The sequence below is a fragment of the Sander lucioperca genome, chromosome 12 (assembly GCF_008315115.2).
Source record: "Sander lucioperca isolate FBNREF2018 chromosome 12, SLUC_FBN_1.2, whole genome shotgun sequence".
Lineage (NCBI taxonomy): Eukaryota > Metazoa > Chordata > Actinopteri > Perciformes > Percidae > Sander > Sander lucioperca.
In genome coordinates, this window is record NC_050184.1 from 26,058,968 (window position 1) to 26,086,570 (window position 27,603).

At 41.5% G+C, this 27,603-nt stretch overlaps 1 protein-coding gene across 3 annotated transcripts in view; it reads right to left on the reverse strand.

The window, feature by feature from the left end:
* Positions 1–27,603, reverse strand: part of si:rp71-79p20.2 (zinc finger protein 704) — a 43,415-nt gene that overhangs the window by 6,012 nt on the left and 9,800 nt on the right. For 2 of the 3 annotated variants that reach the window (XR_004107883.2, XM_031316664.2), the window contains exons 3-8: positions 12,180–12,280; positions 10,343–10,581; positions 7,329–7,429; positions 3,884–4,157; positions 2,658–2,798; positions 537–664 (exon numbers count right to left, since the gene is read on the reverse strand). Coding sequence is in view for 2 of the 3 variants with exons in the window: in XM_031316664.2 (XP_031172524.1) it covers positions 537–664; positions 2,658–2,798; positions 3,884–4,157; positions 7,329–7,429; positions 10,343–10,581; positions 12,180–12,280 (984 nt within the window). In the remaining variant the exon portion in view is untranslated. The remainder of the gene's footprint in view (positions 1–536; positions 665–2,657; positions 2,799–3,883; positions 4,158–7,328; positions 7,430–10,342; positions 10,582–12,179; positions 12,281–27,603) is intronic. The other variant, XM_031316665.2, reaches the window with a different exon arrangement.

Consider the following 27,603-nt stretch of genomic DNA (forward strand, 5'->3'; position numbering starts at 1 on the left):
TTGGTAACAGCAGATGTGACAGCATAAGGACATGCACACAGACATCCAGACGCCCACACAGGCATAAAAACACACATGCATGTGCAATGCGCTCGAAGTAGGGGCAGGGTCAGGCACGCAAGTCTTTAATTTCCACAAGTCAATATAAATGTTATTAAATGCATTCAATACATATCTTTGAAGAGGTCAATGATTTGATGCAACTGCATTTATTTATTTTTTTATGTAATCTGATTCAGCACCAAAATGTGCAAATAAGGGGTTTGGCAGTGCTTAGTGTACTTGTGGCAGGTTCCTGCTATCAAACCACTCAAACTACAAACATCGTCACAAAGGGAAAGCAGCTAATTTCAAGCGATCGTGATATGGAGGAAAAAAGAAAGATAAAAGAAGATAAAATGATTTATCTTAAACACTTAAACAACTTCATTGTTGAGAATAACTAGAGATAACTGGAGCATAACTAGCCCTACTTTCTTGATTTAACCAATACTCCTCACACAATCGCACTGACAAATGGCTGCTGCATACAGTACCTGGTTCCTGGTGTTGATTTAGGTGCCGGCGTTATTAAAGCATGGTTCTTGTTAACAGTGGTGTGTGTGCTGGCTGTGGGCTGCCGCTTTTCACCGATGCTAACTGTCCGGACGTGAGCGATAGGCCCCTGCAAAAGTGGAAAGACATCATAAGTGCATTGTTCAATATGCTGATACAGTGTAGCTGTATACTTCATTCTACATGACAATGACATATATACAGAAAGACACAACCTTAATGCTGTCCCTGTCACAATAAAGTACTCACAACTCTCGACACACATCAGACTGGTCGCTTATAACTTGGTATTCTGCCAACAGCTTACCGGAGCCGAAGTTCAGCTGTTCACGTTTCATACTTGATGCGTTACGAAGCAAACGCTGCTGTGTCACATTTAAGGATTTGTAGTAACCATTTACAACGTGAAATACAGTAGAATGACAGAAAAACTATTTTAAAAAACTAAGAAAACCACCCAATCTGCCTCTGACTGCAGATTTGTGGTCCTGCGTGTTCACATTTTCACATACAGACGATAACATGATTTCCTGGAGAAGCCAATTCTTCATTTTGTTTAGCTATTGTCGTCATGTGTCACTGTGATTGGCACAGCGATAAGACCAGTTATGTGTATTCATTCATCACCACACCCTCTGATCTATATTCACCTTCACCCAGCCCTTTTGCACTTTGTGCAACTGCACACACATGAACCAAAAATAGCAGGTACGCATGGAGATGCCCACACAGTCTGTGCGCCCAAGAAGTACCTCTTTGCACGATTAAAACAGGGCCCACAGGGTAAACAGCACAGATACAGCCTAAGTAACAGTTAAGGAGTTAAGGACCAACGTGGTTTGTCTTGGTCTTCTCAGTCTCAGTGCAGCTTTAAAATAGTGTTGAACAGGAAGTAAGCTGGCCTTATTTACTGTTGCCATCCCTACAGTACATTACTGAGAGAGAATTCTTTATTGCCTCTGATTAACAAGAGCCCCACTATGACCTTGTGGAGCACAGCTGTACAGTGTAACTTCTATAAGCTTGATATATCGGGAGACAGGCACAAGTTAACACAATTACACACAGATGACATCCAACGCATGCAATATTACTGGGCACAATTTTGTTTTAGACTTGTGTGTGTTATAGCACATGTATGGCTTGACGTTTTCTGCAACACAACCGAGACAAGATGGAGGAACTAGTTAAATATCTGCTTTTGGTGTTCCTCCTGGGCTATAATCTCAATTTAAATATGCCTATATAAGGCTGTTTTGTATAACATAAAAAGTAGAGTTTCTGTTTCTCACACAAATGTTGAGAGATTAATCTGCACCATCATCACTAGCTGGCTGCACTATTCAGATGCAATCCTTTCTGGTATGTCTAAACCACAGTTCAAAATCTATTTAATAAAATGAATGTTTTAACTCACATTACTGTACATACGTTTTGTGTGTCCCCGCAGTGGTTGCCTGTCAGTTTTATTATTGATTTTAAGACCCTTTTATTGGTTTGTAAATCTTTAAACAGTTCTGTGCCTGAGCACGTCTGATGTGCTTTAAAGATACAATATGTGCCCTCTAGATCTCTTAGGTCCTCTGACTGTCTCCTGGATGTCCCATGAGCCCAGACTCTGATCCATGGCAATGCTGCTTCAGCCATTATGGGCCCAGCCTTTAAAACAGCCTACTAGAGGCCCTGATCATATTAAAGACTGCATTTTAAAGTTTGTATTTCTATTGTTGTTGTATTTTAAATTAATTAATCCTAAATGTTTACTAACTTTTATAAATTTCTATTCAATTGCATAAATCTAATCACACATACACATTTAATGTTACATATGCAAGTACATTTGGTTTTATGTGTTCTTATCTTGATTATATGTAAAGCACTTTGAATAGCATCTTTGGATGGACTGTGCTGTATTTAGAAACATTTATATATAATAATTTATATATACAAATGTAAATGAAAAGATGATGGTATTAAGAAGCAGAGAGAGTTAAAAACCAAAAAACAAAAAGCTACAAAAGACAAAAAAGGTTAAGAGTTGAAACAGCAGGAAAGAAATTAAAAACAAAGATTAAAAAGGCGTGAGACAAAGCCTGACTCACCGGGACGCCTTTGAAAATGACAGGAGGGGATTGCCATGACACACTGATGCCGTTCCCTGTCCCAATTCCAGGCCCGGTCCCATTACCATTGCCTAACCCAGCCAGCTCAGGACCCACTGGGATACTCACTGGAGCAGTGGCCTGGAACATGGACAACCACCCCACCATAGCCAGGAGAGGACACGACAGAAAGACGGAGGGACAGGAAAGGTGCAGATAGGAACAGAGAAGAGAAAAAAAGATCATATAATGAGCAGGGAAGGCATTTCTACACCTTTACATCGGAGATGTGCCTTCATATCAGCTCTGATCAGGTATCCAGAACACAACTGCCTACCACAAAAACTTAGCATTTTACATAAACAGAAAATGTCTGCGAGTTTTACGATTTTAGATAAACAATACTGAGGTAGAATATGGCACAAAACCGTTTTTGAAGACAGCATGAAGAATAGCAGTGAGAACATGGAGTTAGCAGTATTGAATAGAAAAGTATGAGTGCAGTGCAATGTGAGAAGTAGGTGTTGTAGTTTCAGTGCGTTTACATACTGTAAGTCTATTTTCAAGTGCATTATGTGTTGTCATGGCAACTAGAAGTTCAATACAACCTCAAACCACTGCAAAAGACTGCATTCAATATTGAATAACTAAAAAGAATACTTTAAACAAATGTGTTTTTCCAGCTAAAACAAGAATTTCATTTTTACCCCCAAGGGCATGTAAGTGAGGAGTGCACATGAATTTGTACAGTTAGGTGGAAGAAAAAGAAGAGAAAGGACAAGCATAAAGAAGAGGGAGGAGGCATGGATACCCAAAGTTGCAACAAAGCAGTTCAAATAAAGTGCTGCAAGCAGGAATTTGAGCATGATTAAATCTTTTTTTTCCGACTTAAAAAATATTCAGATTTTGTTCTTCATGTGAACCGGTGTTAATATTTGCAAGAAGGTTTTTTTTTTCCTTTCCTTTCCTTTCCTTTCTCTCCCTGGGATATACTCCCACCCTGGTGTAGGAGTTAAGTCATTCACTCTGACCTCAGAGCTTTTTTTCCCACACTGAGCTCATAAAATGCCCCTGCAGATTCAATAGAAATCTTAAACCTTTGTTGCTTTGTAACATACCAACTGCTTAAAGTTTTGTCTTGTTTTCAGGGGCATTGCAGTTGCATCAAGTTTTAGAAATGTGTGTGTTTGTGTATTTGTGTCCAAAGTCTGTCTTGTGTAAATTACCTGGTAGGCGTGGTCAGTGCGGATGTGGCAAAGCGTGGAGGGAGCTGACTGACTGAGCAGTGTCGGGGCTTGGCTCTGCGAATCGTTCATATTGATGTGTTCAGAGTGAGGGACAGCGGTGAGTGGTGGAGGGAAGATGGGCGGAGGGCCAGACGTGGTGGGGGAGGTGGGTGTGAGGCTGGACAAGCCCTCTGTTAGGCTGTCCACGTTGACCTCGATCTCCGAGTAGTAAAAGTCCTCCTCTCCATCGCTGTAGTCCGAGTCGCTGTTTCGCCTGCAGGAGAGAAACAGCAACTACTTAAAAAAACTCTTTAAGGATATTCTAAAATTAAGGCTATCTTAGCTCCATTTTAATTTCCGTTTCAGCTTTGAAGTGATAATAAACAGCATTGGACCTCTTAAACTTTGGGTTATGCAGCTTTTGAAGACACAGATGATTGCCCCTCTCATCTTGCATCACAGCAGCTTTATTGATGCACAGCTTCAACACAGATATGACCACATCTTTATGTAGGTAATACAGGTGTGTTCTGAAATGAAGTCCTTTCATGTCAAATTCATAAACATGGGTGCCAGAAAATGCTTTATGCTACGTTTTTAAAATGATTCCACTCACTTCTCTCTCATCTGCAACCATTGAATTGGTGGCTCAGGTCCATGATCTCAAATAGACATTCGCCTAAAGACTGTTGCCTGTGCTCGAGGTTTGATGAGTAGGTCTATGATATATTGCCATTGAAATCTAGCACACTGATTTCATGCTGTTAGAGATTTCTCTGGAAATAAAGCAGAACACATTCAGTGTACTGAAGAAATAATAATAAATAAAGAAGAATAATGTGTATTCAATGTCACATAGTTTCAATTTTATAATTTATTTGTGGATGTTTTTAATTTCGATTTGGTATTCAGTATGATTTTGAAAACTTCACAAAAAATGCACCAGCAAATTCACTGCACACTATGCACATAGCTATGATTTATAATGATGAACTGTAAACATACAAACAGTACAGAAAAGATAAGAATAATGAACGGATTCTAAAAAGCATTAGGGTACATTTTTTTAAAATACGACTTGGGATTGTAGTGATCATGCCAGATGCCACTGTCTTTACCTTTGATGTTCCATTTTACTAAAATACCAGTGTAATCTACAGACACACAAGCACAGCTGTCAAGTATATGACCAAAAAAAAGTGCAGGATATGGTTGCTCTTCCCAGCAGCAGGGGGCAGTAAAGGCCAGTGTGCTGCAGGGATCCTCAAACAGACAGACTGTTGATGGAATGATAATAACTGTGAGGACAGTTTTTGAGGAACCACTAAAAACTGTATGACGTTAAACTAATGCATGGAGTAACAGTCTGAGTCTGTCTCTCTCCCCTTGCTAAGTAATATTATAAACATACAATTATCATAATTACCACCCCCTTTAAATCTTTGTGCAAACTCAGCAAGTTTGTACTGCATTGTATTTCACTGGGTGACAAATCTATCATTTTATATTATCTTACGTGTACCTAATGCATTGGATAAAAGCAGTGAATGTAAACTAGTGCTGTATTGCTACAATGTGATACAATGGACCACATATGATACAATGTGAATTTTTGTACATTTATATCATATTCAGTTATCTTTAAAGCATTGTGATACAGAAGCATCTGCTTCTTTATTGGACAATACCTTTTAGCACAAGGCACAGGTGTAAAGAAGCTGTAATACCCAAGCTCAGCTAGTCAGATGTAAAGGCAGGCAGGTGGACAGCATCCAAGCTGTGACTTGTCAGATGTGGCACTTTCTGGTCTTACCACATTATTGAATTCACAGAGTTTATCACTACTACCCCGAAGCTGCAGAGAAATGATTACTTAACTGACAGCTACACAGTGGAGGTCTTTATCAAAGTAAAAAATAAAGCCTGCAATTATATATATATAAAAATGAATGAATATGAAAACAAATAAAAACTTTTAAAAACTGTCAGTGTCACAATACTCTTGCTTTGCCACACCCTCCTCCAAAGCACGCTGGAGGAGGGTCTGGCTACTTCACATAGCATTCGGGGATGAAAGGAGAAAAGCTCCGGTGCCGCTACAAAATAGGCTCGGAAGGAACTTGTTTTGGTGGAACATGTACGTTTAAATGTTGTTTTAGTCATGGAACCGAAAACTCAGATTGGACAGATAGTCTAGCTAGCGGTCTGGATTTGCCCTACCCTTAAAATGCCAACACAAAAGAAGCCCAAGGCAACGGATATCCGGCCTAAATGATTGAAATCTGGCGGATTTTCCGGCGGCAACGGGGCAATCCCGGAAGTGGAACGTCAAGGATATAGACTAGTGTCACAATGAACATCATCAACGTGACTCATACAGATCATCATACTGTGCCTGGTGGTGGTGGTTGTATGTATGTGTATGTGTGTGTGTGTGTGTGTGTGTGTGTGTGTGTGTGTGTGTGCGTGTGCGTGTGCGTGTGTGTGGCTGGGTGGAAGGGTGTTTTGGGTTTTTGACTCCCCAAATCTGGATGTTTACAGGAGCCTTTCAGTCCAACCATGGCATTTTTATGGCGTGCAGTAAATTTAACGATGACATGATTTGTAAAAGCTTCTGGTAGGAGAATTTAGCCAACTTAAAGCAGCCATATTATGCTCATTTTCAGGTTCATAATTGTATTTTAAGATTGTACCAGAATAGGTTTACATGGTTTAATTTTCAAAAAACACCATATTTTTGTTGTACTGCACCGCTCTCTCTCACTGCTGCGGATCCTCTTTTCAGCTTTTTTTAGCTACAGAGTGAGAAACCTTTTCTTCTTCTTCTTCTGTACCATCTTTGATTGCACTCGCACATGCGCAGTAGCTCAGATGTAGATCATGTCAGCTAGCTAGCTCCATAGACAGTAAAAGAAAGGCTGTTTCTACAACTTCGGTCAGTTACAAGGCAGGATTAGCTGGGAGACTTCTAAATGAGGGCGCACATGTAAGTAGTTCTTTTGTAGATTATGGTGAACTTGTGTGTGTTGTAGCAGTGCTTTGCTATTGAGAACGAGGTAGCAGGACACATTCAGAAACTGTATCTCACTCAAAACAGCATGGATGTTTTTTTTTCAAAGTTTGTATGTGTGTGGAAGCACCAGAGACACAAAAGAACACCCCAAATCCCCGAAGAAGTGTTTTTTTTCATAATATGGGCACTTTAAGTACATACAGTGTGTAGTGGTTCAGCTAAGACAAAAACTTTGGCTAAGTGCATAATACACACAACTAGGCAGCAATGCATGCAAGACTTTATGGAGAAAGGAAACTAATATTTTTTTTTAACATTTTACATCTATAAGAGAAGTGAAGAATATGGCTAATAGTTGGTAAATAATCCCTGTTGGAGACAATAACTAAGCAGTACGTGTGTTCGGTTTTCCTGTGATGACCTGCGACTCACCCCAGGTGGACGGTGCGGACGTGTCGCTGGATCCCTGAGGAGGTGCTGAGGACCTTTTCACAGTTCTTCCATAAGCACTTGAACATCACCTTCATGGAGTTCTGAAAGAGACAAAACCAACTTGAGGCTGAAGATTAGGAGCTAATTTGGACAAGTGTCACTATAAACACAACATAGTGTGTTGTCATTCCATCTATGTTTGGTTAATTTATTTAATCTTTTAATTCAAGTCCTTGGCTTGATAATCTTTTTTTTAACAACGGAAAAACCACTAGCCACTGTAGAAACAGTGATCAAACTAAACATATTATCTGCAGAACACTGATGAGTATTTCATGGGAAATTAAGGTTTATGTTTATATCTCATTGGCAGCCTCAATACAAAAAGGCCTTCGTGGGAGATAGAGTGCCAAGCTACAAGGGGCCAAACACTACACCTCATTAGAGCGTGATTAGAGCAGCAAGCCTATAAAAATAGAAACCCGATATGTGACAAGTTCAGATACATACAGAGTGAAAGAGGGAGAGAGACAGAAAAAGACCGGGGCAGAGAGGGCAGACAATACAGACAGTACTTTTATGTTCACTGACGATGAGCACCATTTTGATTTTGACTCTTCCTGTTGTCTGTGCATGTCGTGATCTGAGGCGAAGATCCATCTTACCGGAAATTGTTTTGTGTTAGGGTGCAGCCTGGGGGTGCCCCTAATGTTTAAAACAACATTCAAGGCCTCTCACAAAAGCATGACTAAATATGCATATATGTACACTCACTTCTTCATGTATACATAGATGGGTACACAAGCACACCTGTGAAAACCACATTGATCTCTTTCTAATCTCTGATTATCAAAGGTAGCATTTGTAAATGCTTATCACATCTGATCCCCCTCACATTTGCTTGTAACTCTCCTTGGTTCATAAGCAAGCCATGAGGATGGATGGATGGATGGATGAATAGATGGATAGATGAAGTGGGTGTTTTTTTATTTCAATTCATTTTCTCTTTCGCATATCGGGGGCTGGCAGCTGTCCGATGAGCAGGCAGGGACCTGCATCACTGCTAATGAAAGGCGGTGGGTGTGTATTCTCATTACCTTTCAACAGCCTCTGGAGAAAGAAGGGCAAGAAAAGAAGGTAGGGAGGAAGCAGGAAAGACAGAAAGAGGAAAACTGAGAAAGAGGAGTGAGAGTAGAACAGGTTTTTATCAATGGTTTTGTTAACTCTATCTTTACGCTTCTATTCCTTTGAACTAATTCTTGTTGACTGTCTCTCCCTTATATTCAACAACACATTCAGCAACATGGCACTAAACTACTCAAGTGGTGCTGGCTATATGCATGTCCTTTACCATGCTGTTAAAACAACCCTCCTTATACAAATGACACAGCAAAGCTCATCTTTAATCCCACAAACAATCACAAATCACTTAATTCCCTAAGCGTTTTACTTGAAACTTAACACTGTAACAGTAAGACTGGTGATTGCCATGTTAAATAATCCTCTTAACCCACTGCCTGCACAAAATCAAACGGCCTACAATCCAAGGGGCAGCTGCTTACAGAAGGTTTAGACCTATGGGCTTGGTGTCAGCTACTGTATATTGCAACACAAAGCTAGCCAGCAGGTTAGTTCATGTTTTTTAGGCATCGTCCACACAACTTGTGTGTCTATATTCCTCCTAGTATTATCATACTTCATTTCCTGTGTGCTTATCTATGGTATGGCATGGGTCTCTGGCAGCATAGTCCTCTTGAGTCTTCATGGTTTTATATATTTGCCAGCTCAATAATCTTCAGTGCTGCCCCACTCCAGGGAGGTGGAATTGCAAACTCCCACAAATTGTACCATATATGAGCTCTCCTCTGTCACTGTATAGCTAGAGGAAATATTGAGATTCATTTCTCCTCTTGTCGCCACCATGACTACTCCTCTACACCCTTGCCTGTCCTCATTTTTATGCATCCCTTGATTCTTTTGTTCCTTCCTGCTGTTTATCACTCCCATCTCCTTCATTCTTACTAAACCTTTACCACCTCCTGAAAAGGGGATAGACAGCTTCTTGACAGTGAAAACACATTCTGGACTGTTTCTATAGTTAAAAAAGAAATGAGAGGAAGAGATGGGAGGTAGAATATAATCCATCATCTACATAAGCAGAAAGTAACAGTTATGTTAGAGGCTGTTAAACTGCACAGTGCTTACATTTTCTGAATGCTTCTAGTGGGTTTTTCAAGGTCTCTCCTGCTGCTAATTTATAAAAATAACAAAAGCACATCCGAGTTGTTTCTGTACAAGAAGTATTACTCAGCATGCACTAATTGTTTTTGGTTAAAGTTAAAGCGTAATGGACAGCATCTGGGGCTGCTGTGATAACCACAGAACTGTGTCAAGAAACTAGCAGAGTCAAAAAAAACTGTATTGACTGTGGATGTCAACTTATTTTTAGAGTTTAATTTATTATCTTAATGATATATCGTTCGTCTTATTAGATGTGTGTTAAATATCAGATGTGTTTTCTGATCTGGGCCACGTTCAGCCCGGACAAAACGGAGCAACACGTTTTTTTTAAACTGAAACGGGGGTGCGTTGAACCCCCCCTTGTGTGCGCAGCCGCTCTGCCTTTTTATTACCACGAGTTCACAGACACGTCTCTGCTGATTGGGTGTGACCTGTGACACAGCCAACAAACGACAGAAAACATATCTCAAAGCCGTTTCACATCGTTCCGAGAGAACATGTCGTTCAACCAGAAAACCGTAGCAAAACGCTGCACACAGTTTTGAGATTGAATGTGCCCCTGCTCTTTTACTGTGCTTTGTCATCAAACCATAAACACTTTCCTAAGCACGTCCCAATTATTTCACAATAAAAGACCTACGGCTGTTCAGGAGTCATAAATAATTATTTAGCCAAAACTGCTTTCCATATGCGTCATTGCTGTATAAATTGTGTGCATAACATAATGATTCAAATATAAAAGAAACATGAATTCATTTTTTCATCACATTTACCTTTCGCTTCCGAGGTATGGGGTCCTCAAACATGAAGTGCGTGCTCTCTGTGACATCCTCACTGACATCATAACCCTGGGACGATAGCAGGAAGTTCTTGTTGGTATCACTGGAAAGAGGCGGGGATGGTGTGGAGGGCACTGATTGGTCACTGGTGTCCAAGCTCCAGTTGCCACTGGTCGAACTGCTGTAGCTAGCTGACAGAATCTCTTTCCAAGCCCTGCTGGCTGGCTCTGGGACTGCAGATTAAAGAATAGACTGTTCAATTTAGATTAATGCAAGGCAAGATATGGCTAAAAACAGGATTTTTCATATTTGAAGACAGACAAATGTGAACATTAGTGTAAGTGTACACTACTTTAATAGGCCTGAAGTAAAAACAATGGCAACATAATGTTGGTGCAGTGTGCATAACAATTCTGACCCAAACCCTGAAATGGAAATAAAAATGTAAAATCTCCTTAAAAGCCCTAAACCATAATAGTCTGTTTGATGCATACATTCTAATATCTTTAATACCTTATATACCGTAGATACTCTACTGTCCTAACACTTTTCATTTAGCTATACTAAACCTTGCCCATTAAGCCCAACACAGCTTTATATTTCTTGGACAGTGTACTATATTATTTCTCTAAGTCTTGGCCCACAAACCCTTTCTATACCCTTTGGCCTTTTGACGAATCCAATGATGCTTGACCTAAAAGACCTGATAATCGCCTTGATCAGACTGTCACTGTGGCACAATATAGGAAAAAACAAAACCTAAACCCCAACATAGAGCAAAGCTTAATATCATGCATGTTGGCTATTAACATAAACCAACCGATAACCATTTCCTATAGGAATGTAAGAATGAATTCAATTTAATATGTAGTATAGATCAAATTGTGTATAAAGATAACCATTCACAGAATTACAAAATAGGGCAACCACATAAGAGAGAAACAAATCACAGCATGGCCAGTCCCATTTCAACTCATAAAAAATGCAATATGGGGAAATTGTGCACTATCACATTTTGATTTTTAAGCTTGCATTATAAGAAGTATAGGGGGCTACATAATAGTATTTACCTAAACTCTTAACTTGCACAGACATGTTCGTGAGGCTTGAACAAACTGTGATAAATCAAATATATTAACCAACATCCCTTCTCTGCAACACTTTGTGCCAAGTAAACTTTTCAAGGAAAATGAGCTCCTCTTAAACCCACAGCATCTCTGACAAGAGCAAAGGACTGCTAAATTCTACAATGAAACCTCCATTGTTGTAGATTTATTTTGCCAATTGGTACAGTAGTGTTGAATGAGGTGATATGGGATATGAACTGCTACATGTTGCCTTACTGAAAGCAATAACAGTAGCCTTGGTTTACTGCTGGCTCAAAAAAATAAAAAGCAGATAGGACTTTGACCGTCTGGCAGGGTTGGCATGGCAATGACAGTAATACTGGAAACAGCAAAAGGAGCTGTGGTGATAGGGTCATAGCTGAACTGTTGGCAGCAAATGCTGGGCTTGGGTAAGCATGCATGTAGATAAGGGAATAGTGCTAATAATACTGGAAGACTTTCGTCCATTAGATGAACCCAGACAAACACATAAACGAATCAGCCAGTCAGTCTGTGTTGGGGGAAACTAACATCAAGTGCTTGATGAGTTTTTCTTCCCATTGTCTCCCCGCTTTAGTGGACTAAAAGTGAGAAACCCTCATTATGATGTAAAGTAATGCACTCAATTTCTTTCATACAGTGGATGAGTCAGTATTTGATGGAGTAGTTTCCACTGCTGGTATGTTTAAGGTAGAATGCAGGTGTTGCTGAGGCAGTGATGATACCTGTGGCTGCAGAGGAAGGGTTGAGCACCAAAGGGGACGTGGATAGTGAGGTCAGAACGGTGGCAGCCATCACCTCCTTATCAGCATGACCTGAGGGCTTCCTGCAAAACATACAGATATAGATTGACCACACAGGAGAAAGTCAGATATAGACTGCTCATGTCTCAACTTCACCTGGAACCCAGGGATATGTTTGAACAGATCAAACGTTGGCCATACTCCGTAAAACGGTTTGTTGTTTTGACTGAGTCATGGAAAATTATTTTAAAAGAAAAAGTCCGGCCTTGTCCCCAGAGTGCAGTGAACAAATCCAACACAGTAAGTACCCAGAACACAGAGAGATACATGATTATATGTACAGTAAGTCTTGGGCAATTGTGTGTGTTTGAGTATGTGTGTGTGTGTGTGTGTGTGTGTATGTGTATGTGTATGTGTGTATGTGTATGTGTATGTGTATGTGTATGTGTGTGTGTGTGTGTGTGTGTGTGTGTGTGTGTGTGTGTACATGAGGATGTAATGGAAAGCGTTTTGTGGTGTGCTTCTGCACAGCTTGTGCAACCTCGCTTAGAGAGAGGGAAAGAAATGCTTGTTCCTCCCTTCCTGCTCAGTCCACCCCATGCTGAGCAGTCCGCCCTCAGCTTAAACCTTATTTATACTGCCCACTTTAACTAGCAGCGTACACATACACATAGTACACATCCGCAAACACATACACGTGCACAGTGAGCCCAAAGAGTTTGCTTTGGCATCCGGCATTCTAATAAAAACGTGACCGAGCACAACAGTAATTTCTGTCATCCTGCAATGAAGCACAAAGTTCTCCGCTTCAGAGTTATTCTCTTCATCTATTCTATAATGCACTCTTCACCTTTGCTTTTGCTGTCCTTGAAAGCAAAGTGGGGAAAGTTATTTAAGGCAGGGCCAAGAACTCACCCACACACGTGTGCACACAACAAAAAGAATTCTCATGCAAAATCCCCAAAAAAGCAAGTCGTCAAAGCCAACAACAATGGGGTGGATATATGTCCACTATGTACAGCTATGTATGTAACATGCAAATCTAAATGCTGAAAAATGCCAACATATGAATAAACATTTACACAGATGCAACACAAAACAGACACACATAAACAAAGAGAGACAGAGGCAGAGATACACATGGTCTGCAGCTTTAAGAGGTCCCTGTCCCGCCCCCAGACTTCTACACTACACAACCAGAGTAAACTGGTTTGAGGCGTTCTCTCAGCCAAGCCCTAAGCCCTGGCAGAGATCCACTCGGAGTCTCACTCACTCACTCACACACACACACACACACACACACACACACACACACACACACACACAGAACTGAAAAACTTCACTCGAGTCCAAAAACACAAAAGTATGCTGTAAATCAGCAAGCATGTGTGTACCTGCTCACACACCCACTCTTAGAAGTGACAAGACACTTGTAAATTGGATATAAAAGACATTTTATAGAAACAGAAAAAGTTCAGAAAGCGTTTCAGCTCCCACGCTGATGAGAATGTGTTGGATGGGAAGAAAACAGATCATGAAGGAATGTATCCGATAAAAACTGCCTTGTCCCCACAAAAGATGCTGGTTTTACTCTTCGTCTCAAAACATGGGTTGAGTGTGAGTGTGTGTGTGTGTGTGTGTGTGTGTGTGTCTGTGTGTGTGTGTGTGTCTGTGTGTGTTCTGAATACAAACGGTCAATTGGCAAAACAATATCATTATAAAATACCAACATGGAGAGAATCATAGTATGCAAAGAATAATATCCACACCACAGATAAAACAGAAGACATAGCCAGAGGAGAGGCGGTTAAACGCACAAAACACATACATAAACACACACACACACACACACACACACACACACACACTGGATGAGAGATAAAGAGATAACAAGATTATCCGTGTCCTGTTTCAGTCATTAGACTTGTTTTCAGCACTAAATAGGGCCAGCCAGGGACATGCTTTTGATTCGTGGGCCTCTGTCTCTTCATTAATAACATTTCTGTGTTGCTTTTATCAGTTTGTTGCAAACACGGACGTGTTGTCAGCTGACTGTGGAGTTAAAGAAAATTGACTATTTGGCCTGCCTGTGGTGCCGAAAGGTATAGTCATAGCATACCACTGACAGTCATGCATATCTGTTTTGTGTGTGTGTGTGTGTGTGTGTGTGTGTGTGTGTGTGTGTGTTAGTAAAACAGAAAAAAACATACTGGAAAGTCAGTTATCCTATTAGTTGATTCCAGAGATGATTCAAACTTTATCCCTCTCTCACACACCCACACAGATGAATACCAAAACCCCCCCCCCCCCCCCCCACACACACACACACACACACTCTGATTTACTGACAGAGCTTTTTCCTTCACTGATTCCCGGCAGAACCATGATACTCCACTGCAGTTCCATTACATCTGGTTGTTGTGTGAGTCTGTGTGTGTGCATGTGTTAAGCAATTAACAACACTAATGGCATTTGATACATATTCATTGATTTATTTATATCACTAGTATTCAATTCATAAATCAAAAGTTTTTTATTGTAATATCTGTAAACTTTGTGTTACCATTTGCTCAGAGGACCAACCGCCAATTCACTCTTACTCATGCTGACAGTGGTGAAGCTAATCTACTGTTGCTATCAGACTGACTTTGATATCATTTACCCCAAGTTAGAAGCAGATGGCTGTCAGATTCTGCCATCATAAAACCAGTTTGTAGAGATAACAGCATGATGATCACATTAGTGCCTGCACATACTCTAAATGACACGGTCCGCTACTCTCCCTAGAACTTCTTATCTTCAGTCTCTGAAATAACTAATTTATGTAGCCATTAAACTTGGTGGGAGTGGAGGTCAGAAATAAAGAGCCACCGCACCGACGCAACAGTAAATTTGTCTGCATCTTCTTATGAGAGTCTTTATTTTGGAGTAAGTTAAACTGAGGATGCCTCGATTTAGTGCCCAGAAAGAGGTGATGGGAGATATATATGTGTGTGTGTGTGTGTGTGTGTGTGTGTGTGTGTGTGTGTGTGTGTGTGTGTGTGTGTGTGTGTGTGTGTGTGTGTGTGTGGCTGGGCGGAAGGGTGTTTTGGGTTTTTGACTCCCCAAATCTGGATGTTTACAGGAGCCTTTCAGTCCAACCATGGCACGTTTATGGCGTGCAGTAAATTTAACGATGACATGATTTGTAAAAGCTTCTGGTAGGAGAATTTAGCCAACTAAAATACATGCACAAACAAAACCATACACTCACTCTCTCACACCCATGCACACAAAACACACACCCTCTTACCTTCCTTCCTCCCTCTTCTATTGGCCATGGCTAAGCCAAGAACCATCCCCTCTGGCAGAGGCCCAACACATGGACCAGTTAAAGTCAACAAGCCAGGCAGTCTTTGAGCTGAGACACAAGTAGCAGCAACAAGCTCAGAGTGCAGAATGGGGAAAGTAGCGTGTGCCCAAGCATATGTGTATCTGTGTATTGTGTGCAATGACGGATAAGCTTTGAATGACCATCATTTTATTCAAGGTGCAGTAGGTTACAATGAGTCCAGCCTCAGGCGGAGTATTTTTGTGGGATGGTTTTCAAGATTAACTTATTATTAGTTGGATACCCTTGGAAGAAAACTTCCAACACAGTAGATTTCCACACCAGGTCCTAAGAGGACATTTGGACTTTGATACTGCAGATGGTGATATGATGCTGCCGTGTTGCTGTTTTTCCACCCCCATCCAGTACTATAGTGGGCTCTCTGCTATTGTTGGGGAGACGACTGGGCCTTCCCTCTATATTTAACACAGCACCTCTGCTCCAGTTACCAGCCCAGTAGAAATCCCCAGGCTCTGTCTGGTTTAAAGTGCACACTGCACTCAGTAAAAGTCCATTTAAAGGAACACGCCGACTTATTGGGACTTCAGCTTATTCACGGTATCCCCCAGAGTTAGATAAGTCCATACATACCCTTCTCATCTCTGTGCGTGTTGTAACTGTCTGACGGCTCCACCGGTCAGTCAGTGTGTTCCTTTAAGGTCCAGGCCAACTGCCACAAAACACATCACAACTTTGAAAACCAACAAGCAAGCCACACACACGGCTAAAAACTCGATGTGTTTTTCAGTGGTGTAAAGAACTTCCTAAAGTGTATTTTTCATCTTAATTTTTTTGCCTAACCTTATCTAATCACTCTCCCTCCCCGCATGTGTATTCCATCTGTTTGGCACAGCCATGACTCAGTTTCCCAGAACACGACTTCCCACAACCCCCAAGCTCTTGCTGTCTGTAAAGGAGCACACTGTAAACATGTTTGCAGCCACCCTACAAGTCTACAGGTAATAGGGGGTGACTATTTTATTCTCAAAAGAAATCCCCAATATATCACTTTAAGTCCTGGACAATACACTACTAGAGGTCTATCTAGTTTAACAGGAAATAAATACCGTTGGTGTCACGCAGACTGCTTGGAAGAAACCAGTTTTAGAAGGTCAAGAGAAAAGGAAGACAGAGTGGACGGGGCTGAGCAGTATCAGTAGATTTCATTGTTTTGAGTTGGCTGACCACAAAGCAAATCGGTTTTGTATCAGGATGATTCATAGATGTGCAGAGTTCAATATGGTAGGTGTAGTTTTTACTAGGGTTGTACACCGCCAACAATAATCTTGGATCTCCTTCTCAGCACCAGTGGTGGTCACTCTAAATAGCACTTATCCATCCAATGTGATCGCCACGAGCCCCAAAACAGGCATCAGGGTGTATTTGTGTGTCTCTGTATGTACTGTATGCATGTATGCCGGCTTCTTCATATCCAAAGCAGCTGCGTACCTCAGATTGGCATTGGGACTGGTGTATGACCTTAGCAGTCAAAGAGTCAAAAAACACTGTCACACAAACACATGTCCACAAAATCAACTTTGAAACACCACTCTGAGTTGTGATAGGATTACACATTCAGCAGGTCACTGGTTGTGTTTTCATTTTGCCTTTTGCATCTGTGACTGTTTCTCTCTTCATCTCTCCCGAACACAAACAAATGCAAATGCACCCAGCGGATGAGGTACGCATACCAAAAGTAATGTTTCCAGTTATGAGATAGACTTTTCCTTAGACAAAGCTTTTCATTTATTCATCTCTAAAACATATGTTTGTATCGCTCATCCTCATGCACACTCAGAGGGAAACGATGTGAGGGAGGCTGACTGAGAGCGTGATGGAAACCACAAAACCACAAGAGCATTGTTAACCATATATTTCCCTGTCACGTGTTCTGATATGCATCTTTCTCTCCCATTTCCTTTTAGCCTGTTTAAGGCTCAAGGGATCCTGCTCGGCTCTAAAGGGAATTTGGACTGTGCACTGTTCATGTAGATGAGCCAGTGTGTGTTATCCAAAAGGATAAGAACTCATAGTTGAAGATGTAGATGAAGGCTTTTGAGGAAATGTGACTTAGTTATCAGTGCACAAATCAGTGTAAAAAGAAACAGTGCAGTGAATGGTATGTTGTAGTCAAACTAGTATATCCTGTATAATGAGGTAACATAGTGACAGGGGCTGCTAGAACTGACCAGGCTGGTGTTGATGATCGTCTGCCCGCTGTGCAGCCCAGACAGCTGCCCCATTCATACCTACTATTAATAGAACACCCACTGCTCTCCATCCCGCAATCCCTCCGTCCCCCATCAGCCTGCCTTGACTCCACTGTATTACGTAATGTCCACCGTCCCTCTCTCTCTATCTCACTTCCATTGCTCGCTCTGCAGGCAGATGGTCATGATTGGCAGTCAACAGTCAGCCTCCCCAACCCAACACAGTTGTGATCCCCTGCTTCTGTCCTGATCGCTTACTCTTTCAAATGTTACTGTTTTGTTATCTCTAAAATCTTTGTACAACACATAATACATACAATTATATTGATATAAAAATGTGGGTGAGCATCAGGTTATGTTGTCACCATCTATGCATGCAATGTGTGTTCGCCATCTATACACATGTTGCTCCTTTCGTAAGTACCCAGGCTCTGAACCCCCTGGAGAGGGAGAGGCTGTTAGGCAGGAGCCGTGTCTCTTTAATGTGGGTTGAGTGTAATGGCTATTCAGTCCCGGGACAAAAAGCCCTCTCTGTCTCTTGATCCTCGAATGCAATCTGTAGCCTTAGGGCCACGCACAAACAACGAACAGCTTTGTTCCGGCAAGATAATAGAGGATTTACACACAGAAAAATACATGATTCCCTCTGTGGTGTCTGACACCCCACGTCTGCATTATATCTCTTAAACTACACAGACAGAATCATATACACATATTCCACTTTTACAGTAAACTTGCAGGTTAAACGTTAGTGAAAAAGGGTCGTCCCGTGTGCAGCAACCTAAATGGACATTAAGATCAGAGCCATGCTTGTAGCGCTTGCTCCTCAGTGAAAAAATGTTGACGCAGCACAAGCAATTAACTGGCTGATGACAGAGCAGATCATGACGCACTAACTGACGTTCGTGCCACGCCCACATTGTGGAAACAGCAGGGATATTGTAGGTCATTACGTGTGTTGGTGAGCCCCACACAGGTCAGTCGAGTGCTGGCAAACTAGATAAATTAGATAATAGATAGGTGCGCACACACAGACAAGCCTTCTCCTGGCTTTACACCATAAAACCTGACTTTACCCTTTCTAATACTACTACTACTACTAAGACATTACATTCTTCAAATATTGGTTGCACACCTAATACTATTAAAACAGATGACAATATGTCAAAGAAAATTATAGTATAGAATACCCAACACCTCTAATGTTCATGACTCTGGGCAAACTGGCTAACAACTAGCAGTACTTTACTTTATTAGCCCACTGTCACTTCAGGCTACAAAACCAAATTAACTTGTAGCTATAGCAACTTCCCTCACAACTTCTGTCATTCCCCTCCAATAACAATGTTGTTACTAGGGGAATGCAGGGCAGTCTCTCTTCAGTAGGGGCCTTAGATTTTTTTCCCCCCTCCTCTACTTAGGACAGCAAAGAAGATAGGTCCTTCTGCCTGAAAACACTGCTTCCGTATAAAAACGCTTGTCGCTTTTCATTCGAGTCCTGAGTTGAAGCCAGAGCAAGAGAAGTCAGCAGAGTAGTTGCATTGTTTTCCCCTGAAATACTCTTTTATTTTTGGCTGACATCCTTTGAAATCATAGCTTCATACTGTATCTAAATAATCCAAACCACTCAAGGCTAGCCGCTAGACTGAGGTTTTGATTCTCCAGAATCACAAAGACATGTCATCTCCTGAGCCTCATGAACAAATGATATGTCTGCTTGCTCTGTGGATATTAAGGGAAACCACAAGTAAGAAAGGTTTATTCTGCATGTCGTCTACTAAGTCTGTTCTCTCCGACATAAAAAAGGGAGTCACAAGTTAACAAAGACTTTGATATATAACTCAGAAGTAAAACAGGCAACAAAAGACAGATGGAAATGAAATCAAACAGAAAGGAACATGTCTTGAAACTTGGAACACAGATTAAAATGGCAGAGAGCCCTGAACAGAGTGGTCAGTTCTCTTTCTGCAGCACTCATTTTTATTTTGTTCCTCATTCACTTCCCACTCCCTCTGTTGCCTGCTCTTGAGATTTGCCCTTCTGCCATCACAAGCCAGAGCAGGCCTTTGCTTTCCTTTGGTGTCCTGTGTTTTGTGAAAGCAAACCAATGCTGTTCCAAAGCCACTCTGCTCTACTTACTCCCATGAAGCTAAATATCTGCAGGGCAGCATCAGACAGACAAAGAATCCAGCCAGTAATATAATATATAATAAACTGATCAGTATCTTCATATTTTTCTAGAAAGAGAAAGTGATGGAGCTGGGGCTCAGAAGAAGAAAGTTCTTAAAACGGGAATAAAAAGCAGTTAGTGGAAGAATGGCTGCAGACTGAGGGAGTATGATGTGACTTGTGTTTTTTTGTAAACTAATAAATAAAGAGAGAGAGAGAGAGAGAGAGAGAGAGAGAGAGAGAGAGAGAGAGAGAGAGAGAGAGAGAGAAGCAAGGATCATTTTATGCCTGTAGTATATGAATTGGCTGTTTCACCTATGCAGAAATAAATAGAGCTGAAGAAAAACCAGGGAACAAATCCAACAAATAAGCCTTCAGTGGGCATTTCAACCCCTCAAACTCTGCATGTCTATGATATCTGCCTCTCCCTGTACACAGAAGTATGTAACATAATAATAACACAAAGGGTAAAAAAGGGTACAAGCAGGTAGATAGTCTGATTTTCAGCCATGACTGAGTAGGATTGACATTGCAAATAAACTTGCTCTGTTACTTAAACACCTGATACCTTAGCTGCATTATCACAAGCTATATATACAAAAAGTGATCTGTTCATCTAGCACCTCAGTATCTCAAAGGTCTGACATACTCATCATGCACACACAACATTCTTATTTGCAGCTTTTAGTTTATATCGGGCCATTTCAAACATGCCATTCTTAACAGCTTATTAAAAACCAATTAGAACAATAATATATCTGCAAAATATATAGTATAATATATAGTAAATACTAATATACTATATTTCTTGAAAGCTATGCTTCTAACCAAACCAAACCAGGTTGTTAAAGTGATGACCTATATTCAAACTAAATAAAAGAAGGAATTTGAAGCAGGCATTTAAAAGTGAGTGTACTAAACAGTGTGCGCCTGTTGGTCCGAAGCCGGCAAGTTTATTTAGCAGTCAGAGCAAATCTGTGCCGGGAGTCCAATTTCAAATAAGCACACTCAAACTTTGACACAGTCCAAGCTGGTTATTATTGCTTGTATTTGCATGATTAATAGCAGGAATAATCTGTCAATTACAGGCCCAAAGTGCAATTTTTAGGACCATATATAATTACAATATATTCACATACATAATGAAAGAGTATTATACATTGTACGTGTTTTACTTTCTTACAAACATCCGAAAATACTAGTAACTTACATATTGTTGTGTAGTATCTGTGTATTATTATTGTGGTGGTGAGTATGCCTTTCATATCATGTGTATCACCTCATCCTTGGCCCCTCGCTGGCCCTGTCAGACTGTACTGGTTACTGACTAATACAGCAAAAAATGCCATAAACCACATCTTTAAAAATGTAAGTCTCCCAGTGGATCTTCTGGCCCTATGCCAGAAAAAGCCATTCACCTCTTTTCCAAACTATCAGTGTTTTAATATCCTACAGGGGGAGGCTGTGACACTATTGGGAATACAAAGCAAAGGAAAATGGCCCTTCTATCACTCTACAATGCCAACAATGGGATAGTTAATAAGACAAATGGAGGAAATTTGAGCACATCATGAAAACACCAGAGAGATGATGATGATGATGAAAGATGAGCTTCTATCTACAGACAGCTGTGGAAAGCCATAGGTCTGCTCCTCCATGAGACATCTGAGAGGATGTTAAACTCTGACTCTGGATAAAATGTTTTACTGTTTACAAGCATGTTGAAATACGATGGCCGAGTTTCACAAAACGGGATGAAAATGTGTTCTCTCCCTGTGAGAGTTGTGCATTTTCAAAACAAGGCCAAACCAAGGCAATGGTTGGATTAGGGCCGACTCTTTCTCCTAAACAGACAAACAGACAGATGGGAGAGCTTGCCAGACTCAGCTAGCAGCCCCTTGCCCAGGGAAAGTCATAGTGTTTGTGACTGAAGTGTTTTTCTGTCAAGCAGTCAGTCAGATTTATACACACACACACACACTTGACTATAGCAAAATCTTGAATTGCAGACTTAGGAATCTTACATAAATGCAAAAATGTATTTGTGTTTTAATAATGCCAATTGGCAAGATTTGTGGCAAGAAAGTTTAAACATCAACAGCTCCATGGCAACTGGGCAAATTCAATCTGGTCACGAAGACTGTGTAATATGGTTAAAAGCTCCAGAACAAGTGAAAACAGTAAGTAGACTTTTGGTTGAGATTGTTTTGCTGTTTGCTGTTCCAAAGGCCATGAATTCACTGTCAACCTTTACAAAGTATCTAAATGTTATGCATTAAATTGTTGGATAATGTAGCAACCTCACTAAATACATTCATCTTTTATCTTTATTAAATTAAACATCAGCAGATAGAAAGTAGCTAATTAGGGCAGCTAAAGAAGTTAAGCAGGTTTAAAGGTTGGATAATATTGTTTGGACAGTAGACAGGAGCCTGGCATTAAGCTAGTGAGGCTTCGGGGGCTTATAACAGATCCAGCTTCAGAAATACCAACATACCAGTACACCACATTCTCACACACACACACACACACACACACACACACAAGACATGCAGACATGCACGTACTCGGCACCTCAAGTTTCCTTTTGGTGCATCTACATTCTCTAGTAAATCTGGTAAAATGTAAGGGAGTTGACATGTAGTCTCGGTTTGTATCGCTCTCCAAAGCCCGCTGAAGAAGGGTCTGGCTACTCCACACAGCATTCGGGGATGGGAGGAAAACGTGCTCTGGTTTAATGGCATTTCTTTAAACCAATCAGAATCCTCATGGGCGGTGCTAAATTCCGCACAGAGCCGCTGCAAAATAGTTGTGCGAGAGAAAACTCAGATTGGACAGATAGTCTAGCTAGCTTTCTCAATTTACCCTGCAGAGATCTGAGGAGCAGTCAAAAATAGTCCTCATTAAGCCACTGAATTTAAGATAACTCTAATCCTAACCCTAACACAAAAAAGCGGAAGGAAACGGAAAATACATGCATCTGGCGTAATTTCCTGCAGCACCGGAGCAATCCCGGAAGTGGAATGTGAAGGATATAGACTAGCTGACATGAAACCAGAGACAGAAACAGCTGCTCAGCCTGCCTATAAAATGTGTAACACTCCCTGCTCTGCCTATACTATTATAGGTATAAGATGCCCTTACTTTTCCATTAAACCTCCTTTTTTCCTCTGTCTTAATCTGACATCTTTAAAGGGGTTTGTTATACTATTACAAACATCTGGTTTACATTTCCTGCAATTGTACAACGCGTTGCCATATGTTAATAGGTCTTTTAAAGGGTACCTTTATAGAAAAATACAACAAAAACAATTCTAAGGTGTTAAACCTAAGACAACCACAAATAAAAAGACATGGATGTGACGATTAAATCTGTAGGGCCACGTGTGTATGAAGGACTAACAGCAGGCAGAGCATAAAGTGATGAATTGACAGAACACTAAATTATGGAAAAAGCAAGTTTTTTTTATTTTTTTTTTTATGATGGACTATATAGATTGGGCAGCAAATGGATTACTCTGAAAGTAGAATCTCTCTCTCTCTCTCTCTCTCTCTCTCTCTCTCTGAACAAAACACAGTGTAAACGCCAGCTAGTGTATATATTGAGACCATGGTGTTCACTCTTGGTCCAAACCGGATTGGAGCAGATCAAACAAGAGCAACGAAAATCGAAATGCTGTTAAGACAAGACACTGGAAATCAGCCTTGCCCTCCGCATAAATCACAAGACAAACCTCATAACATTTGACAGGCTCAAAGAGACTACACCGATGCCTATTTTTTATCAACAAAACAAAAACATTTCCGTCTTTGGATGAAAACCAAGTGTGGGTGGAAATGCGGCTGATCAGAGAAGAGTGAGAATTACCAGTTTCCAAGTCCTGGAACAGCTACAAGACCTTTTGGGGGTTATTTGGGCAGGGATCAGGGCTCTGCTCTGCACCTGACTTGACAGCCTCATACACTCAACGCTTTGTGCAGTGGCATGCTGATGCTGGTAGCCACCACCACTAAGATTAAGCGGGGATACTTTCTACCTCTCCCAAGGCCGGAAATCTCTACATTATCTTGGCAGCAGTCGGAGTCCAAGGGGTGTGTGCGTGTGTGTGTCTGCTCCTGTTTAAAGAGACTGCTGAAAAAACATCTCTTGCCTTAAACACCTAAAAACACTATTTCACAATCATACACACTAGGTTAAGGACTTTTAAATATCTTTTTAATGGACCAATTTAAAACCAAAATAAATTATGCTGCCCCAATTCTAATTAAACTTCGATTATCATAGTAGAAATGGATGTAAAGTTCATTTGTTCTATTTGTTGATCTGTTCTTTAGGAAAGCAGTGAAAAAAAAAGGTCTTTACAAGGTGGAAAAGCAAATACAGCAAATAACTGTATTTATGGCATTTTTTCAGGTCTTAATTTCAGACCGTTTGAATTTTCACTTCTTTCATGCATAGATGCAAAACAACAGGATTGGTGAGGTTTAGCTAACCGAAAAATCAAAACAAGTTTTTAGCTACAGGGAGGAGACCACAGATCCCAAGCTAAGGGGTAAAAAAAAAAAAATGTGCACATTAAGCAAGCAACATGAGGAGTCACCTAGAGTATGTAATTGTGGGTGTGACTTTGTGTCACGTACACATGTGTAAATATTGCTGGCTGACTCAGCAGGGCATAACAAATACTTTGATGCATGATGCAATATCCAGGAGGTGAGAGGACAGCATCATTAGCAGATCTGTGTTAAATGAACCTGACCTGACCACCTCACTTAGAGAACAGAATGAAAATGCATGTGTACTGTATGTGCGTAGGTGAGAGAGAAAAGGAAAAATAGGATTGTAAAAAGGAAAACACACAAATCTGTTGACTTGTAGAGCTGCTTGATTGATTGTCTGGCCTCTAGCTCCATTTGTTACGGGGTACGAGATTAAGTCATTAACCCAGCCCACACAGCTCTATTGTTAAGGACATGCATGTCTAATACACACACTCAGGAACACACACAGAGAGTAAGGGGTTTCTAGGAGCTTATTAGGAACTGGGCCCACTGGTTCTAGCAGCCTGGGTGTCACATGTTCTTTACAATTGTTAATTTTAAGATGGATCTTTGAAATGTATTTGAATAAAGTTGCTAGTGCTTTGGGCTTTTTATTCCCATTCCCTTGAAGGCCAAGGCATTTTAAAAAGTCAATGCTCACATTACTTAACTGTGTCAACACAAAATCAATTGGAAAAGCCAGAAGTTCAGCACAGCCCTCTTCTACAAATAAACTAAAAGACAGGGCTGTCGATAACCCTTTAATTACAAATTACAAGTGAGATCACGGACATCTGACGTTCCTCAGGATGGAGTCAGAAACCTCAGCAAGCACAGTTTTTCTATGTTGCCTTCATACTGCCATAGAGAAGTGAAGGTAGCCTTGGTGTTTCATGGGTTACTGATACAGCCATGGGCAGAGAAGAGGAGATGGTGGAGGAGAAGAGAGAGGCACTCAGATCGTGGTCATGTTTAAAAAAGTTTGTTTGAAAAACTACATAAAACTAAACAATAGTTAAATATGTATGGGCAAAAGCAGCCTAGATGAGAAAAAAATATTTTCTAACAGAGAAAGAAAACGTAACTATGTTTCCTACCACAGAAGAGAAAGCATATTCAACTACATGTTGAGCACTAATTAAAAAACATAGACATTAAAATAGATGCAGGCCATCGAGCTCTGTACACTACAAAGCGTTAGGCTAGGCATTTCTCCGACTTCTCTCTGTTTGCAGTCCGCACTGAATTTCACTGCTTGTCATCAGCAGACTGGGATGACTTATGATAGAGTTGCACAAGACGTGTGAGTGTGTGTGAGTGTGTGTGTGTGTGTGTGTGTGTGTGTGTGTGTGTGTGTGTGTGTGTGTGTGTGTATATTTATAAGTGCAGTGATTGAGCGCAGGAGAACACAAAACCCAAGAAACTACAGGCTTACAGAACATTTTGGAAACGTATGCTCCAGTCCAGACTCTCAGCCACCAAGGATCTGGTTTTGGAAGCCATTTGTAATTTAACTGAAGCGTGACGCAGTTACATTCAGAAGATTTTCCTAGTGTATTGTGCCTAATAATGTCTCACAGTGAGAAGAATTAGTTTTAACGTTATGATCTACAGTTTAAATGTGTAATTATATTATCTAATTGGAAAAATGTAGCTTTGAACTTGCAGTAAGGAATTATTTCTCACCAAAATCAACCCTTGGCTTGATTAATGTCTGCAGATCTACGAGTTCAGCGCCAATAGAAACATTATGAACATTCCAGTGACGAGTATCGTTTTTCATACATCCATCCATCTTCGTCCACTTATCCGGTATCGGGTCGCGGGGGTAGCAGCTCCAGCAGGGGACCGCAAACTTCCCTTTCCCGAGCCACATTAACCAGCTCCGACTGGGGGATCCCGAGGCGTTCCCAGGCCAGGTTGGAGATATAATCCCTCCACCTAGTCCTGGGTCTTCCCCGAGGCCTCTTCCCAGCTGGACGTGCCTGGAACACTTCCCTAGGGAGGCGCCCAGGGGGCATCCTTACCAGATGCCCAAACCACCTCAACTGGCTCCTTTCGACGCGAAGGAGCAGCGGCTCTACTCCGAGCTCCTCACGGATGACTGAGCTTCTCACCCTATCTCTAAGGGAGACGCCAGCCACCCTCCTGAGGAAACCCATTTCGGCCGCTTGTACCCTGGATCTCGTTCTTTCGGTCATGACTCAGCCTTCATGACCATAGGTGAGGGTAGGAACGCAAATTGACCGGTAGATTGAGAGCTTTGCCTTCTGGCTCAGCTCTCTTTTCGTCACAACGGTGCGATTAATTGAATGTAATACCGCACCCGCTGCGCCAATTCTCCGACCAATCTCCCGCTCCATTGTCCCCTCACTCGCGAACAAGACCCCAAGGTACTTGAACTCCTTCACTTGGGGTAAGGACTCATTCCCTACCTGGAGAAGGCACTCCATCGGTTTCCTGCTGAGAACCATGGCCTCCGATTTAGAGGTGCAGCGATGAGATCCCCAGCCCACCAAACTGCAACCCCTCTCCACCCCAACTACGCCTCGCTATCCTGTCCATAAATACTACAAACAGGATTGGTGACAAAGCGCAGCCCTGGCGGAGGCCAACCCTCACCTGAAACGAGTCCGACTTACTGCCGAGAACCCAGACACAGCTCTCGCTTTGGTCGTACAGCGATTGGATGGCCCTGAGAAGGGACCCCCTCACCCCATACTCCCGCAGCACCTCCCACAGTATCTCCCGGGTGACCCAGTCATACGCCTTCTCCAGAACCACAAAGCACATGTAGACCGGTTGGGCATACTCCCAGTCTCCCTCCAGGATCCTTGCAAGAGTAAAGATCTGGTCTGTTGTTCCACGACCAGGACGGAATCCGCATTGTTCCTCTTCAACCCGAGGTTCGACTATCGGCCGAACCCTCCTTTCCAGCACTTGGAGTAGACTTTACTGGGGAGGCTGAGAAGTGTGATACCCCTGTAATTGGCACACACCCTCTGGTCCCCGTTTTTAAACAGGGGAACCACCACCCCGGTCTGCCACTCCTTAGGCACCGTCCCAGACTTCCACGCAATGTTGAAGATTTATTAGTCGGATTTAGGAGTTCCTC